General features: G+C 40.3%; 1 protein-coding gene across 1 annotated transcript in view; it reads right to left on the reverse strand.

Moving 5' to 3' along the window:
• LGR4 (leucine rich repeat containing G protein-coupled receptor 4) overlaps window positions 1-19859 on the reverse strand; it is an 82977-nt gene that overhangs the window by 37313 nt on the left and 25805 nt on the right. The window contains exon 2 of the mRNA XM_081834645.1: window positions 5174-5245. Coding sequence (XP_081690771.1) covers window positions 5174-5245 — 72 coding nt within the window. The remainder of the gene's footprint in view (window positions 1-5173; window positions 5246-19859) is intronic.

A 19859-nucleotide genomic window follows, 5' to 3' on the forward strand; every position in this document is an offset into this window, starting at 1 on the left:
TTAGTTTGTGGCATACTAAAAGGCTCCTTTGTGACCCAACAGAAGCAAAATGATGCTTACCAAGTCAGATAGCATGAAACACCTGGACACAGTTTAATATACAGTGGTGCCTCGCAAGACGAAAAGAATCCGTTCCGCGATTCTCTTCGTCTAGCGGTTTTTCGTCTTGTGAAGCAAGCCCATTGAAGGCTTAGCGCTATCAGCGGCTTAGCGGCTTTTAGCGGCTTATCAGCTTAGCGGATAAGCAGATAAGCGGCTTAGAAAAGGGGGGGAGGAAAAAAAAGTCGGAAAAACTCGCAAGACATTTCGTCTTGCGAAGCGCCTCCAAAACGGAAAACCCTTTCGTCTAGCGGGTTTTTCATCTTGCGAGGCTTTCGTCTTGCGGGGCACCACTGTAGATCCCTTCCGTCTCATCTATCTTAATTAAGCTTTGGATATTAATTTTCTTTTTGGATGTTGGGTTTTTTAAATGAATGTGCATAACTTAAAACTGATTCCCAAAACTGCCCTTTCTAATGAAGGTGCCAGTCCCTTGCCCTTTTGTTTATTCCCCCTTTTAAAAAACCTTCTCCTCCTGCCTATTTAAGAAAACCCTTTCTTGAACCAGACTCCAATCTCCTTCAGTGGAAAGTGAAGCAGGTAGGAATTTCATCTTAATTACCAATACACACCTGAGAGGTATTTTTTTTTATTTTTATGTATGATTTTCAATTTTATACACTTCAGTAATTTTACAATCATTTTAACATTTCTAAACTCGACTTCCTTCCCCCTTTCTGCAGTTCCTTGATTTTATTTTTTACATCTTCTGCATATTCCAAATTAACTTAATCATTTATTTATCTACCACCTGAAAGGTCTTAGCAGCCTTCTCCTGCAAACTCACACACTTCATTTTCTTCCTTCTGATTAGGATACTGAGTCCTCTGTCCCATCAACTCCATTCTCCTATAACTCATTTTTAAAGTAAGCAGTTTAGAGATGGGCTTTCTGTGTGCCATCTCTCTCCTGCTTTGAATGAAGCTGGTCAGGATCAGGCTCCATGATCCCTTTTCACCAATGGAGAACAATCCCCAGTTGGTAAGCAGCAGGGTGTAATGGAGCTGCCACCGTCAGTACCACCACCCTGTAATTCATGCAGGTCAAGGCAGAGGCAGGCAAAAGTCTGCTCTGGGCTATACCAGTCTAAGAGTTGGCATCACAATGGGGCTGGCTCAGGATCCATTGGATTGCAGATCAGATAATCCCTTCCCCTAGAACACCCAATTTGTGGGCTTTCTGCAGACTTCCCACCAGTAATAGTTCTGTCCACTTTCAGTGGTAGAACAGGGATGTCTGTGCTGGTGTCACTCAACAGAGGAGGCTGGTGAACCTGTTCCAAGTTGGGTGAAAGGAAACCACTGTACCACCCTAGCATGTAGAATTGGGTTTTTGGATTGCATCCCAAGTCTATTAACTGGGGGGGGGGCAGGAAGCAATGGCTTACATTCCTTTTATGAAAGTGTTCTCTACTTATTTTTAACACCATCAGGGAACTGAAAGGCCTAGAGCCTTTTGAATTCAGTTGTAGTGAGATTTGCAATGCCCAGTAGCATTTGTTTTCATGCATTTTGTTTTGTGAATGAGACCTAAATTTATCCAGCAGTGTAAGCAAGCGCACTAAAATGACCATGCAGCCATTCCAACGTATCATAGGACTAGAAGTTGCAACTCAACAAATTGTAACTCTTTGTCGTAATAAATGCATCCTATTTTCATTACAGTTAGCAGAGGGTGTTTCAGGTTTGCCTGCTAATCCAAGTCAGAAAACTAGAGCACACGGCATCAAAAAAAGGTCAACAAAATATGTAGTTGAAGTATGTCTGCTATTTTGTGCTGCTTTCCTTGAGGCTCTTGTTCGTGGGTGGAACCTTTTTGTATCAGAGAGTTTGGACGAAGTAGGCTGGTGAGTTTTTTAGTTTCTGTGCTTCTGGGGATTTCAGATTCTTCCCTCCCAATTCCCACGCTGGAAAAATACTACTCACTGGGAAGAAAATAGCTGTTGTCACAGAAGACTTAAGAGGACCAGTGAAGAAGCCTGCTAAGAACTTCCTTGCTTTTTTTCTAAGAAGTAGAAAATATTAGCAGGAAATTCCTGACTCCACCCAGACCCAATTAAGTGCAATGCCACCCACTGACTATTTACACATCTCCCCCACCACTCCTAAAAAAAACCCCCCAAATAAACATGCAGCAACAACACTTAAAGAAATCAGCACTGTTGAAACATCTGGTAGTTGAAGCAGTGGCATTGTGCAGCAAAAACAGGAATGGGGAGCACAGAACTTTTTTTTCTGAGGAGAAATTATGACATGTGTCAAAGCACTAGGGTAACTAACTAACAGACACTCCTTGATCTGGCAAGTGACTGAGGTGATAATGACACTTGCAAGTTTTGCTATTGAGACAGGTCAGCAAATAGGAAGTCAGAGAAGGAGGAAATAACCAAGCAGAGGCTAGGCACTTCTTCCTTTGATGGGTTCCCTACCTCATGCTAGCAGTTTAAATGGCAACATTTCTTTGAAATATTTTTAAACGCTAAAGGATGCATTTCAGCTACCTGAAAACCTTTTGCTCAAGGTCACACTGTGTTTTACTAATTGAACCTATGCAGTCAGAAGAAAGGATCGCCAAATGCAATAAGAGTTCACACCTAGGAAACTATGCTTAAGACTGCAGTCATAGCAAGACAAACCATGATCTGTAAACTCAAGGAACAAACCTTGGATACACCCATTGCTTGTTTGTAGCAAGACAAATTACAAGCCTGGATTTGGACAGCACACTAAGCCAGGGTCACTCATACCACTTTGACTGTCATGGCTTTCCCCAAAGAACCCTGGGAACCTATTAGGGTGCTGAGAGTTGTTAAGAGCCCTCATAGAACTATAATTCCTAGCCCCCTTAACAAACTACAGTTTACAATATTTTTGGTGGAAGCCATTAGTGCTACAGTAGTACAAGAGCGATTTAAATGTATGATGTGGCTATGACCCATGTATTAGCTCACAGCAGTACAACAACCATAATCTCCTCTCCAGGAACCCACACGTTTGCACTAAGCCGTAGTTTAACTTCGCTTTACGTGTGAACCAGGTCATGGTGACACTATTCACACATTTGTATACTTGGATACAGAGTATGAGTATGTTTCTTTTCTCTTGTATAGCTTTTCGAGCTTTATAATGTGCATGATGAAAAAGACACACCTTAAATTCTTTTCATTTTTGTAGCAAGGGAACAGAAATATGTTAGAATGTTGCACCAGAAAGGCAAGTAATAAATTAAATCAGGATTTCTCAGTCCCATAATAAAATAGAAAACTTTTCTATGCTTTTTCTTCTTCTTCTTCTTCCTAAGCACTATCATTACAGTTTGCAATAAAGATACTTTGGGTATTGTGCAATGGAGTTCCAAGTATATAGTGGCTAAAGGTTCTGCCTTTCGGCTCCTCATCTCAAGACACACCCCAAGTTTACAGAAGTTACATAAAGACTGAAACACCCACATAGTTTGTTTTTATTGCTTTGTACTTATAGGCAGAGGTGGGGGTGGGGAGAGATGAATGCAAGTCATTCAAAGAGTTGCTTATTTATTTTAAACATATAGAAACACCTGAGGAGATGGACACCAACATACTATACAGCAAATATTTATATAGAAATATTTATATATAAAATAAAACATGCAACACAGTTTTCAATCTATTATATAAAGCACCTGGTATAACTTGCCTCCTTTAATATTAATATATGTCTATTATTTATTAACTTAGCAATTATATAGTGCTGTTAGGATGTTTGAAGTGTTCCACATATTATTAATTTTTTCCCTGGTACGTTGCAACACTCTGCAAGGCTGCTTGGTAGTATCATCTCCTCTATATTCTGGGACAGGGACTAGGACTGAAGACAATGGCTTGTCTATGGCCACCCACCTTGCGAATCATTGCCAAAGCAATGTTTGCATCAAGGATCTCCCTGCTCACATTCTCACGTAGCCAATTACCACCCTTGTGCATTTTATTTTGAGGCTGTTTACAATTAAACAGTAGCAGCTACAACCAATATTTAAGATTTTTTTTTGCATTAAATGGCATTATTCTGAATCAATTTGTAGTGCTATTAATATTCTATAAACTTGCATGGAACTGTTCTACTGTGTCATATTTAAGCAATCATTTAAAACAGGTTAGGTAAGCTTTGGACCTCCAGATGGAGAACTCGAGAAGTTGTTGGACTCCATCTCCCAACAGCCCCAGCCAGCAAGCCCAACAATGACTGAAGGAGCACAAGCTAACCACATCTGCCTGAAAAAGAATACCCTAATCTCTGAGAGATTCCCAAGCTATTTGTTGAGGGTTTTCAAGTTAAATTTTTCTTTAAAAAGAAAAAGAAAAGCACTCTCAGTATGCTTTGAGTGTGCCACACCACTGTTGAGGAATTATTAAAAAGGGAGCTGTATTTTAATGGGGTGAAAGAAGATACAATATGTCACAGGGTTTTCTACTTTAAGCATTTTTTTCTTGCTACTTCATTGCCTGTTCTGTCCACGTTCTCAAACCCCTTCTCATTTATGTTCGGTTGGGGCCATGAATGAGGAATACCCTTTCACATGAAACATTTAAGGAAATGGGATGCATTTAATGAGCACATCTGGTTGTTTCTCACAAAGTCTCACTTTCTCAACACTTCCCAACCTTTACACACCACACACACACACACACACAGAGAGAGAGAGAGAGAGAGAGAGAGAGAGAGAGAGAGTACTTGTCCCAACCTAGGCTGATGGGAACCACAGTAACTATAGCACATTTTATAAAAGCTATGCAATCAGTCTAGCATAGCTCCATTTAAAACAGTGGTAATTGCACAGTCCCTGTGTTATCTTTGGATAGCACTGTAATTAAGCCTATGTCATCACTGCAATCACAATTAAAATAATTACTATAAAAAGGTTCCATGTAAATAGCATCCTGGCTTTGAAGCACATATAGGATTTTTAAAAACTATTAAGTACAATGCCTTCTTTGTTCCCAGTTGATTCACATATCACTATTTACTTTTACATGCATTTCTCAGGCAACATTTACTCACTCCCCATGCCACAAAAGCAAGTCAGATTCAATACTCACAACTCTTCAAGGTAAGGAAAATTCTTGAATGCATCTTCTGGTAACCTTGTTATATTGTTCATACTGATATCCCTAGAAAAAATAGGAGAAGAAAAAGCATTGCTGTGTGAACAAAATGTGCCAATTACCGTAAGTAGCATTTCTAGAACACAAATCGAATTAAGTCTACTGTGAGAATAAAAAGGTCACATGGGGAAAAGAAATGAAAGCTAAATGTTTCAAAACTTGATAGCGCGAAAATTGTTTCAAGAGAGAATCTAGTATATTACACAAAATCAATTTTTTCCTATTAAATATTTAAACCTGTATTAAAGGTCATGCCTGTATTAAAAGTCATGCTCCAGATGTATATACCAATAGCCAAACTCATTCTCCATGTACAGTGGTACCTCCGGTTATGAACTTAATTCCTTCCAGAGGTCCGTTCTTAACCTGAAACCATTCTTAACCTGAGGTACTACTTTTGCTAATGGCGCCTCCCACTGCCACCGCGTCGCCAGAACACGATTTCTGTTGTCATCCTCAAGTAAGGTTCTTAACCCAAGGTTCTACTTCCGGGTTAGTGGAGTCTGTAACCCAAAGTGTTTGTAACCCGAGGTACCACTGTACCAGTGTTTATAAAGATAAGACAGCAGCAGGAATGTATCAGAAGGCTTGGGGAGCCTGAAAACACCAAACAGAACCACCTAATAAGAACTGAGCATGCTCAGTGGGCATGGAATATTGGGGAGGTGGGGGAAAACTGAGGGGTAGCTGAATGGAGTATCCTGAAAAAGGGCATGGCATAGCTGACACCATGAAAAGGTGCTTTCAAACCTCAGCACTCAGCACACCTGTAACAGAAAACAAGCTGGTTCCCACTATCATATGGGAACAGGCTAGAGTCAGTGTGGTGTGGAAAGACAGTGTGGTGTAGTGGTTCAAATGCTGGAGTAGGACCTGTGAAACCAGGGTTCAAATCCTCACTTAGCCAATAAGCTCACTGGATGACCTTGGGCCAGTCACCATCTCTTACAGATCACAGGTGGATTTGAGAGGGGGAAATACGAAAAGAACCATGTACCCGAGCTCCTCCGAGGAAAGGTAGATATAAACGTAGTATATAAATACATGGAGAGGATACTTGGAGCCCAAACATTTCACTCATCCTTGGGTAACTTGTTTGTCTGTATCTTCCTGCCAAGTGGCAAACATCATCAGATGCAGAAGTGGGGTAAAATGTGTGGTTAAATGCATCCTTTATTTCTTAAATGGGTACCCAAGATGGTTGCCTATATGGACTCTCTGTCCCTTCACAGAACTACAACACCCTTTGTATTCTTTGGGCAGTAGTCACAACAAGTGTGCACATAAACTCTATGCATTCTATTAAAGCTTGTACTGCTAGCAGTAGTAAAAAAATAAAAAATTCAAATGTGACCACCCAGCATTCAAACATACTGTCTGCTTGAGAGAGAGAAAAGCACAACTATCAATGAATGCATTCAGACCTGATAAAATAAAACCCCTCCAGCAAATGAGGCTTCTGGGACAGCTGACAAGAATAGCAGGAACATGCCTCAGCTCTACCACAGTCATACGTTCCTGCAAAACCTATAAAAAAAAGTCCTCAAGGTAATAGTTTTAAGCAGATTTCAATTTCAGCCCATGAACAAATGCAGGCAAGTGCTTACATGATAGGTATGCAGGGCAATTTGTTTGTTTCCCCTTACAGCTTGCTGAAAGCACAACTCTGCAGAGTATTTTTCTTTATACAGAACCATTACCTGCTCTATCAGAGGTCTGTTTAGAGCAGCTGAAGTGGAGAAGACAAAGGAAAAAGGATGATGACCCAGAGCATTTCAAAAATATTTACTTTTGGGTGTGAAATGTTTCTCAAAAATCATGCACTGCTTTGCTTCAATCTTAAAAAAAAAGAACATGAGAAGTTTGAGTAGAATCAAATCCACTTAAAGTTATTTCTATTTTTAAAATTCTTATCTACTCTCATCTGCTCACTTCTTAACCTATACCTCTAGTGCACTTTCTCCTTTCACATTACTACGGTGGATGTGTATACTGTACAAGAGTTCTTCCCATGTTTTTATAGGGTGGTACAAAACAAAATTATTGTTGTGAAGAATCGAGTTTGTATTGGCCAGGGCAGTGTCATCTTTACTACCAGAATTCAGTTTTATTACTTTAGGATGGTTTGTTTTAACTAGTTGTCACAGAAACAGTGGTATTTATTATAAAATCCAAGGGAATAAACAATTTTCCCCCCAAAAAATCTCTAGTTACATACACAGAATCAAATTATCTAGCTGCCTGGTTCAAACAAACACATACCATCTGCCATATTACTGCCAGTTTCATACTTTAAATATAAAGGTATTAAAGTTGCCTGATAGAATTTGACATATCAGCAAACAGAATAAGTTGTCTGGTGTTCATCAGCCAGGAGAGACATTTATTTTGGCTTTTGTAACACTATGTTTAGAGTGTATCTAGAGTTGCAAAGGAATTTATTCAGTAAAGAATGGAAGATACTTTGCCAAATATTGCAAATAACTTCTGAACAGCAAACAAGAAAATATCTGAAGTGGCAGGTTTGGCCCTGATTTTCAACAAATAAATGAGTAGCTGGAGAGCTCACTGGGTTTACAAACTGGATTGTTTGGGCTAACTTTGATTGGGACTGGCTGGACACCAAGATTCTAGCGTGGGTGCGGAACGAGAAAGGCAACCGAAAGAAAGGACAGAGAAAAGAGAGAGGAGGAAGACACATTACCTTACTTGCCTTACCTATCCTTATAACTTTTGGGAATTTTATGTCACAGCCATAAAGCCAGAGTCATATTTTACTTTTGAAAATTTGGTACAAAAAGCACCAGATCCTCAAAGGCAAAACACATGCAGGGCATCATCAGTTGTGAGGGATGCACAATTTTTATTGTAGGGATGCCTAACCTCATATAAAGCAGTGCCAAAATCCGCCCTGATCACCACAGTCCATCTTGCGCACATGACTTTTATACTTCTATTATAGGAGCCGCAATCCTCTGCAATGTTATATAAACTGATCCTTCCTCATGTCAAGAATGACCAATTAATAAGCTTATAGCAACTTCATCGTTTATTTAACGGTCTCAGGCAACAACCAGTTTCAATCAATTTTTTAAAAAGGTGATCAGTTCCTTGACAAGCTGTACTCTTAGCATATTTACGAGACACTTAACCCATTAAGTAAAGGTCCATGAGGGATAGCTCCGTTGGTAGAGAATGACTCAGGGCTGTGGTTTCGAGCCCCACTGTGGGCAAAAGATTCCTGCATTGCAGGGGGTTGCACTGGATGATCCTTGTTGTCACATTCACCTCTACAATTCTATGGTTCTAAGTACATCTAAAGTCACAACTCAGTTCTTCCTTCCAAGTGCCATGAACACGCAATTTCACTCATCATCAGGCTGCACTGCTTCCTCAACTAGATGGTTCCATAAAGCCCTTTGTAGTCTATGTCTAACTCACACAGGAGATTGGAATGCAGCCCCAATTTGAGTGGAATAGAAACAGCTTTTTCACAGAAACAGTACAAAACTGCTTAGCAGAATAATTGTAAAAAGGCACTCTATAATTCCATACAGCAGCAGAAAAAAGTCAAAATTTTAGTGTAATTGAGGGGAACCAAATTTGAAAGTGACATGGTGGAGCTAGTCCATTGATAAATGGTTGGTGGGCCATACTCGCCATTGAGCAAGTAGTTTGAAATACCATTTATCACATGATTCAAGAAAAGCTACTTTGAAAGGATTGGTTTGTGAGATTTAAGGTTCAAATTAATAGGCGACAGTTCACACAACATTGAGTCATGGTAGCAGTTTTAATAGGAATACCTCAGAGGCAAGAGAGAAGCTAATACTATGAAATATTCTTCACTCACTCATCTTATAAATCTATTCCCTTAAACACAGACCATAAAAAAATCCTAACAATTTTAAATAAATTTCTTGGTTGAATAAAATACATTGTTGGCAATAAAAAAGGTAATCAGGAGAGTCTTATCTTTTAAATTACTTGTTTCTTTTATTAAACCAAGTACAATTAACTATATAATCAACCACCTAGAGCAAATGTTAGAACACAGCCTCAAAATTAATTCAGGCTTCCATTAAAGGGTTCCCCAGGGCAACAGTTGAGAGAATAAGAAGCTCTTTTATCAGCATCTGAAAATGGCAGCTGCCTTACTGTGAGAATAAACTAGAATTGATGTGCATAGTAAAATATACAAAGGTTCAAGCCAAGCAACATCATGTGCCTAACATGCTGTTATTCATGTGATGGTCCAACATCAATGAGCCTGAATTGAAACAAAGGCACATCCTGGATCGACCAATGATCAAAATGTCTTCTGGGTTTCTGGCGGTTTTCCTGTTGTTATTCTGTCTCTCAGAACTACAATAAACCTACCATTAAAATTATGGACTGGTCATTTCTTCGTCAGGGGCAAACGGGCAAATTTAGCAGGGGGTCAAATATTTTCCCCCTGACTTTAGCTTACATCAGCCCTGAGGACCCTCTAGTATGGTTCTGGGGATATTCTGCCTTCTCTGTGCTATTTCAAGAAAGAAAGTGAAGCAGGCAGCAGCACCTCCATTTTGTAAGTGGGAGGTGGAGATATGTGTGAATCCTATCTTTGGTCTTGACAGCTAAAGCTGGAACTAACAGTATAGCTGACACTGGTTGGCCTGCCTTACTGCTGAAAAGTGCCAGCTGTTACCTTCTGGCTTATACTGAACATGGGAGGGAAAAACTTATCCACAAGTGGGTTGGTGAATCTAATGACAACTGACACTTTGCAAGCAGGTCAGAGACACGTTTTCTTTCTAGGGTTCACAGACCAAATACTGGTAGCAACTGCCCTCAAATGCAACAAGCACACCAGCAACTGTATCAGGTACAACTTGTTCACACCCTCTTGAGAAGTGCTGTTGCCTGACTTTCTCTAGCTTCCCATCCTACATATTCTCCAACTATAAAGCAGTAGCTGGAGCAAGATTGGGTTGGATTCAAGTGGGAAATAATTCAAATTATCTTGGGATGGTATGAGGTGCAGCAGTGCTGATGCACCCACATCTCATAAAACCAAACTCAACACAACAGAAGAACAACCGCAGGAACAGCTATCTTGATCCGACAAATTAAGAGTGCACTTTGGTGGACACTCCCTGAAACTATATGGTTTGGCAAATTATTTGCCTTGCTCCTGATTCTAGGAATGCTGGAAGATTACTTTCTTTTAAGTAATAAGAACTCAGGATATTTCTCACATCCTTCATGCAATAATTTTTGTGGGGGGGTTATCACTGTGTTGTTTAAGAATGCACAAAGGAAGGGGTGGGTGAACTTCAAGTTTAAGGGATCTACTTGTCTTTTCCCTAGAAAACCAAGGGTCCACCAGCTGTATCCAAGTGGCATAGGAAGGGGCTGGGTGGGTGTATACTAAGAATTAAGGAACAGGACACCTCTTGTGTGTATCTCAGCCCGGGATTTTGTTCTCAGTTCCAGATGTGAGCTCACAGTCCTTTCACACAAAAAAACCATTCTTCACTTCCTCTCAAGCTTGCTTAGTTTCAGCAGCCTTATGGGGACGGGGGTGGTGGTTTGCTATCATTAAAGTAGGAGTCAGAAATCCTCAGTGATCTACTGCAAATCAGCCAGAGATCTACCACTATATCCTGACCTTTCTTTTGACTGCACTGAACATCCCACCAAGGAGACCGAAATTAAAGCCAGTCAACCATCCTGGGCAATCACAGATAAGCCTGGTATCAAAGGGTCTTCATTTTTACTTAAAAAACCAACGTATTTGAGATTAGCAGCTATATTTAAGCTGGTACTTTATGCCTTACTGGTATTATGTCTCCACATTATTTTAACACCACCTGTCTCTAAATGTTAACTTTAAAACAAAACCAGAAACCTAAAACAGCTACTTATTTTGCAATGGGATAGGAACAGTTGAAAAAGCACAAACATTTATCTGTCTCCTTTATTATGACTGTTCAAAGGGGTTCTATGTTTTCAGCTGTCGTCTTGCAAATGGGAGGTTTAAGTTTCATACTGGAATTCTGTTTCCTAAAATGCAGAAGAGAGCATACACGATGCCACCAGTTCACATTGTAAACGCGGAAAATCTCCATGAAGGACAACATTTCATAAAGATGTGCAATTATATAACATTGAAAGGAGAAGCTCTGCACAAGCTGAAGTGTTTGCTTGCTCTCTCTCCAGATTGTGTTAAATACTATCTGGCTCTTATTTGCACCCTCTCTTTTTTGTTTTTGTTTTTTTGTTTCAGTGTTTCATAATAAAATCTAAACACCACATAAGATCAGTAGTAAAGCTTGAACAAAGGTCAGTAAGTCCAGGACCACATCACCATAATTTGTAGAGTTTTAAAGATGTTTAAAATCACATGAAGTTCAACATATGTTAAAACATAGTTTCCTATATGTGAAATATGTAAAAAATTAAGTATGTGTAAAGTATGTAAGGAAACAAATTCTAAACAAGACAGCAAAACCAGTGTTATTTTCCACAGAATTAATTGAGGAGCAGATCATCTCAACACTTAAGTTCATGTATAACATTCTCTGCTTTCAAGATATGATGTTAGTTTATTGAGGTCACTGGTATAGCCTATTAATGGATCCTAGGTAAGTAAGGGGCCTGGTTTAAAAAGCAACCCCCCAGTCAATAGCATTAGTCCTTTTTAATGAGAAGTTCAAAAACAAAGCAAATCATTTCATGGGACGAAAAGACCAAGGAATGAATGAGGAGTGGAGGCATACTTTCTCTAAACAACAAGTGATAATTTACTTAGATAAGATCAAAAAGCAATACTAACAAATAAGATCATTACAACTGAAAAATAAATGGTCCTGTCCTACATTCACAAGTAATATGGAATTTGTTATATTGCTCATAAGTGAGCAAGCTTAGCAACACTGAGTTGCAGTTCATTATTTAAAAATATCTAGATCTAGCTTAGAATGTTCAGCAATTACATTTAATTACATGGTGCCAGTATACAACACATGAGCTATGCATGAACACCTGTGGGCTTTTAATCTTTCATAAGAATCATTCTACATGGTACAACACAAGCACCTGTCATTACTTAAGAGTGCTTAAGCAACTGAGCAGTAATAATTACCTACAGTAGGTAGGGAACAGAAACTGAATGTCCACAGAAGCACATTAGCTGTTCTTCAGGATAATTTCAAAGGTGGGAGTGGGGGGGGTATGTTGCATGTGTTGGGAGAGAATGGATGATGGCATATTTTCCTTCTATCTCTTCTTTAAGCGCTGGTGCTTAGTTTTAAAAAATAACTGGAACATTACTGCCAACTTGTCCACCGGGTTTGGTAACTTGGTGATGGGTGTCCTCCAATGCTAGAAACAGATATGGCATCTCAGTTCAGCATTTGGCATTGGACTGGCCCATGAACTTACCTAGGTAAGGTAAGGTTACAGTAGACAAGAATGGCAAATGTTGGCCCTCTAAATTTTATGATGAATTCCAAATCCCATCAGCCCAGCTAATGGTGAAGGATGACAGGAGTTGTAGTTCAACAAGATCTGGAAGGCCACAGGTTCTCCACCCCTGAGGTGAGGGAAAGAAGACACAGCCATAGACATACAACAAAAATATGATCAGAAAAGTACATGAAAATATTAATTGCAGCCCACCTAAGCTTAAATTCCTCATCACAACTCTGTGACGCTCTCCAACAGAACATGTGCATGTTGAGATACTCTTCAAACAGAACTCTGCTTCCCCCCTCACAATTACAGCCATCAGGAGGCTATGCAAATGCCACAGAGGAAAAAGGGAGCATAGGCAGGAGATGGACAATACTTGTGATTAGGACAAATAATGGCTGGCCAATCAAAATTTGTTGAATCCTGACTAGCATTTAAAATTTTGTCTAACCTGCTCTATTTGAGAAAATCAGCATTTAAAGCCCAACAAAATGTTCCAGTCCTGCCAAAAATGCTAATCAAAAAGAATTTTCTCTATCAATTTGCTTGTTCTTTCACCCACACATACACTTTCTAAAACTCAGTATGAGAATTAGAAACACCTGGCTGATCTCGCTTGTAGACTGGCTAGGGATTCCACAGCCCTGAAATGATCCTAGTAAAACAGTTGAAGCAGTGGCCAAGACTGACTTCATTTTATAGACTGAGCACATGCCAAGGATGCTTAATGGAGTTTACCATCCAGAACATGAAGCTGCAGTGGGAAAACTGCTGGAAATGCAAGACTACACAGGGAAATATGAATTACTCCCACTGCATATGGAGGGAGGGACAAAGATTCCACACACTGGCTGGAGAACAAGCTGACTCCTGGAATGGGAAATACTGGTGGGGCCACAGTGTGGAACCTTTTTCCACATTGTGGAAGGGAAGGATGCATTCCCTTCTTGGAAATCTTCCAGGGGCCACATACTAGTGAAGGGAAGGGCCAGAGGTAGAAGTGGATGGAAAAAGAAACGGCAATGTTACCTTTATACAGTAAGCTGTAGCTAGTACATATGCTCACCACACCCCTTCTCTATCGCCCATCCATGCAAGTAAGAGGCATTAACAAAGTTCAAGGACACCTTACAGTCAGGCAATAACACGGAAGGTTACAAAACAAGGCTGGTAAGGAGTGTGGCCTGGAGAGACTTCCAAGGACCAGGGCCACATTCAGTCCCTGGGGCTGAGGTTCCCCATCTAGTGTGTGTGTGTGTGCGCGCACGCGCGTGCGCACACACACGCAACCAATCCAATATTCATAATTTAGATGGTTCAAATAAAAAGGCTCCATGATTAAGTGTGCCCCAGTTTCTGCTCCAGTGCCTAGATGAATTGATAACAACATATCCAGTAAAATAATGGAACTTTGATAGCTTTCAGTGGAGCTAGCATTATATAGCCATTTTTTTTTACATACTACCGTGAACCAATGCCTTCCTGCTAAAACGTGCCATAAGCAGGAGACTGGAACTGTAAAAAGCACAGAGGTGTCTGTGCAAGTGTGGAAAAAGAAGCCCAAAGCAGCTTCTGCCAGATTTCAGAAAGAATTAAAAAAACCCACATAACTTTAAACCGTTTTTTCCCCAACTCTTCAAATTTTAGAAAGTGTCCAAATATTGTGTTCCCCACTTAATCATCTAAATTTATTTCCTGTATGTGTGATCGTTTAAAGAGAAAAAAGGTTTTGCTGACGATCATCATGTTTCAACAAAGCACCTTTAAACCTCTGCGCAGAATTTTCTAAGCAAGCTTAACCTGTTTGCTGTCTGATCACAGAAATTAATACTGCAAGTTTCATTCAGCCATTTTCAAGATCTGGGCCCTCTGCCACAGATTTATTTAATTATAACATTTACAAAATGAATTAGGCAGTTGTCTGCATTTGAATAAAATCCTCTAGTAGGGGGAAAAAATACTGGACTAACACAGTACCTTGCATATGAAAGTCAGGTCTGGACACAAGCTCCTATTTCTGTTATGATGTTATGATGCTAACAAAACTTTACAAAACTTAATGGAGCAAATCTATCTAAGGTGCTTTCCATTTGGAATGAAATTAGGTCAAATATGCCTGTCACACATTAATACAGTTAACAGTTCTAGGCAGAATCTATCCCATGTAAAATTAACCATTTGCACACGGCATCAAATTAATCATTCTAATAACAGGAAACAGCAAACTAGGGCAATTTCTTAAAGAAATGGGAGTGCCTGATCACCTCATCTGTCTCCTGAAAAATCTCTATGTGGGACAAGGAGCTACAGTTAGAACTGGATATGTAATTACTGATTGGTTCAAAATTGGGAAAGGAGTACGACATGTATATTGTCTCCCTGCTTATCTAACTTATATGCAGAATTCATCATGAAAAAAACTATGATCATGGCCACTGGCGCCATCACATCCTGGCAAATAGAAGGGGAAGAAATGGAGACAGTGAGAGATTTTACTTTCTTGGGTTCCATGATCACTGCAGATGGTGACAGCAGTCACGAAACTAAAAGATGCCTGCTTCTTGGGAGAAAAGCAATGACAAACCTAGACATCATCTTAAAAAGCAGAGACATTACCTTGCTGACAAAGGTCTGTATAGTTAAAGCTATGGTTTTCCCATTAGTGATGTATGGAAGTGAGAGCTGGACCATAAAGAAGGCTGATCACCAAAGAATTGATGCTTTTGAATTATGGTACTGGAGGAGACTCTTGAGAGTCCCATGAACTGCAAGAAGCTCAAACCTCTCCATTCTGAAGGAAATCAGCCCTGAGTGCTCACTGGAAGGACAGATCGTGAAGCTGAGGCTCCAATACTTTGGCCACCTCATGAGAAGAGAAAACTCCCTGGAAAAGACCCTGGTGTTGGGAAAGATTGAGGGCACAAGGAGAAGGGGACGAGATGGTTGGACAGTGTTCTTGAAGCTATGAACATGAGTTTGACCAAACGGCGGGCAGCAGTGGAAGACAGGAGTGCCTGGCGTGCTCTGGTCCATGGGGTCACGAAGAGTCGGACACGACTAAACGACAACAATAACAGGAAGAGACACATATCACCAACTGTTGAGGTCCTATTTGTACAGCCATAAGGTCACTTACAGCACAAACTTGATCTTTATAGTGGGTTAACTTAACTTAAGTTGCTCAATACCAACTGTGGACTAAATCAACAATTGCAGACACCATGCAAAGAAATCAGATGTTGATTAAGCATTGCCTGAACAGAAAATTTATTTGAGAAAGTTGTTTTCATCCGACAACAAATAAGACCTCTGTGGTGGTGCCTGGTCAGTGGAAATCCCTACCCTCAAAGGTATATGACTAGCACCAATGATATTAACCTCTTAATGCTGACAAAAATATACCTCTCCACCTATTAATGCAGGGATGTGGAACATCTGAGATGCAGACCATTTTCCGCAAACCACAGCCACCTGCTTCACAGCTGATTCGTATGTGATCAGTTACGCAACCTGGTTCTTTGTGCACCTGATCTGTACAGAAACGCAGGGATGAAGTGTAAACTTGATGGATCAACTGTGATTCCAAGTTCCCCATGGGAGGACAGAAGGTTTGCCAACCCTATGCTTGGTAGTTGGAAAACAAAGGGCTGGCAAAGCCCCTTGTAATTTGGTTCCCAAGTGCGTGACATCCAGCTGGTTTGTCAGACGCTTTAAAAGTGCTGGGCAAGAAACTTTCACAAGCAACTGGGACAGCCCACATGTCAATCACCTGACATCAAGATGGGTTTTCTTGCTGACCTGTCAAAGTTAGCCCACAGTGATGGAAACAGATACAGATCTTGCCCACCAGGCCAAAAAGATTTCCTACCCAATGAACACCATCAATACTTAAGATAGTTCATTGGCTATATCGCATCGTATTTAATATATAGTAAAAAAATTAGTATTTTTATTGCTTTAATCATGGGGGGGGGTGAACTGTCCAGGGATTAGAATGATGGGCAAATTGGAACAGAATAAATTAATAAATATGAAATACACACAAACATTTTGATGCCATCTCAAAGACAATCTTTTCCCTTGCATCTTCCATCTGGATAAGGCAACTGTAATAAAGGGAACACAGGGAGTATTTGGTGCCCATTTCAACCACGGCCTCCAAACTTCTCACTTGTAGTAATATTTTCTTGCAAGACATACTGACAAAGTTTTCAGCTAAGCATCTTAAAAACAAAACAAAAAAACCCCGGCTGCAGACAAGTATTACATTCTGGATAGTAAGAGGTCAGCAATTATCTTTTAAGAGACACATTACTTCACTTCCAAAGCTATTGTTTTATGCCATAATTGCCTTGGCTGTGAAGCAAGTTATATAGCAAAAATGAGAGGGTGTGTTCCAGCACAAGGACGCCAACCCTGAGGTGGAATTATAAACAAGAATAAGGGACAAATCCAAAGCAGAAGAAAACGCATGAGATTTATTTTTAAATACTGCAATATCACTTTAAAGGTGTGTTTTTTTATACAAACAGCATTGAATAGCATTTGTTTTGCTCTCTGCAGCCTGCTTTTTTATTGATTATGTTCTGGGTTTCTTGTTTTATGCTGCTCAGGCTTTGTAATTCAAATTTTAAGTTTTCATTGTTTTAATAATCATATTGTTAACGACCTTTGATTATTCTTTAGGAAAAGTGGGTTATAAATATTTTAAATAAATCTGCTTTCCAATTCACCTACCACTCACTCCAGGAAAAACCCCCAAAAACCTTTTATGTATCACTGTGTTGGTTCCAATGGTGTCTCTCCATTGAGGAAAGGCCATTTTATTCTCAGGATCCCACCTGACCAAGACCCTGGGAAGAACTATTCTAAGAGGCTTGGGCTCCCACAATGCAACTGAGGACTCATAGGAACTGAGCACCAAGACACCCTGACATGCCCCCTTTCATGAATCCCTGTCCAGTAACCCATTACACCACATTCTGAGTCAATGTCGTGCCCTCCAGAAGTTGCTCAGATCCCTCCAGTCCTTGCTAGCACTACCAATGGGTCAGGGATAATGGGAGCTGTAGTCCACCAACATTTTGAGGGCACCGCTCTCCAAAACCAATGCATTGTCAATGATAATAAATGCCTTTGTATATTCAAATATTGCACCACCAGGCCTGCAAAGTCTTCCTTTTCATAGTCTACTGAATCACTAAGACAGCATTGGAAAGGTTTGCAGGGTGTGTGCTTCGTTAGAAAAACAGTTCAGGTCTGTTCATGCGAAAGGAAGTAAGCTTCTTGGTACATGTCAGCTTCCCCTCACTCACATGCCATGCAATTCTTCTTTATTATCTGCCATAATGTCTTAGCTTGCATTTGGACACAGTAACCAGCTCTAATGTACCCTATTCATGTGTCAGTCAAGCCGTCAACAAGATCACAGAGCAACACTGTTGTGAAAGGACTTATTAGTATTTGTGTTACTGCATGCCAGCCATTTAGCAATCGCATATGTGCTCAACGTTCCACTGATGCAGAGTATAGCATGGCATAAGAAACAGTAGGCTGTGGAGGGGGAAGAGGAGACATCAGTTGCATGACCTTAGGAATCACTGCACAAAAGATATACTGCAAGTTTATAAGGGTTTTCAGAGCAGTAACTACGGAAGTAATTTACAACAGGGCTTTGAAAACATAAAAGCCTGGAATTCGATAAACAAACTTTCCACAGATCCACAACACAAAATTAGATAAAGGTTAAGAATCCTACCTATTTCTCTCATCTGAACAATGGGATCATGTTTTTCATCCTCTACATCTCCAGTAAATGAACTGGAACTCTAACTACATAGTATATTGACCACCAAATGATGCCTTCTCTGTATAAGCATCCTGAGGAAGAGGATGCTCTTACTGCCAGAAAGTTTTTTTCCGAATGTTTAGTTAGAATCTCCTTTCTTGCAAATTGAAGCTATTGGTTTGAATCCTACCCTCCAGAGCAGGAGAAAGGAAACATGCTGCCTCCTCCATGTGACAGCTCTTAAAATATTTGAAGATGGCTATCAGATCTCCTCTCAGTGTCCTCTTTTCCAGGCTAAACAAACCCAGCTCCTTCAGGTGCTCCTCATAAGGCTTAGTTTCCAGACCCTTGATCACCTTGGTTGCCCTGCTCTGCACATGTTCCAGCTTGTCAACATCCTTCTTAAATCGTGGTGCCCAGAATTGGACACAGGATTCCAAGTGTGGTCTGACTAAGCAGAATAGAGTGGTGGTATTACTTCCCTTGATGTGGACACTATACCTCTGTTGATGCAGCCTAGAATAACATTAGCTTTTCTTTATGCTGCATCACACTGTTGACTCATGTTAAGCTTGTGGTCCACCAAGACCCTGAGATGCTTTTCACATGTAAGACAGGTGTCCCCCATCCTATATTTTTTTATCTGGTTCTTTCTGCCTAAGTGCAAACCTTACCGGTGTCCCTATTGAAATTCATTTTGTTAGCTTGTGCCCAGTTCTCCAATCTGTTAAAGCCATTTTGAATTCTGATTCTGTTTTCTATGGCATTAGCAACCCCTCAGAGTTTGGTGTTATTTGCAAATTTGATGAGCATCCCCTCAATTCCTTCATCCAAGTCATTTATAAAGACATTGAACAACATTGGGCCCAGGACAGAACCCTGCGGCATCCCACTTGTCACTTGACAATGAACCATTAATGAGTACTCCATGTCTCCATGTAGCAAGTACATTATCAGCATACTCATCCATGGTCAGAAGCCTTGGATTTGATGGGGTTAGATCAAGAATGGAAAAAGACTCCTCCAAATCCATCTCCTCCTGTCTCTTTCTCCTGGGGGGGGGGAGAGGGGTGTGTGTGGCAATAATCATTCTGTGCACTGAACCTTTCACAGCCACCTTCATCTCTTCTGAGGTTGGCAACTGCTGTCTTAGCTTCTCTGGCCCAGAATCAGTGTCCAAGGTGAGAGCATGGAAGCGATTTTGCAACTCTAATGAAGTGTGGTTTGTGACTGTCCTACTTTTATGTGTCACATTCCTCCAGGAGTTAGACTCTTGCAATGTACAATATTTCTCCACCCTGGAGGCACCCCATCTATCTGGTGCTCAATCTCAGTCAACTCAGTTCTATCAACTAACTCTGTCCTGTTGGCTTG

The sequence above is a fragment of the Podarcis erhardii genome (assembly GCF_964252035.2).
Source record: "Podarcis erhardii genome assembly, chromosome: 1".
NCBI lineage: Eukaryota > Metazoa > Chordata > Lepidosauria > Squamata > Lacertidae > Podarcis > Podarcis erhardii.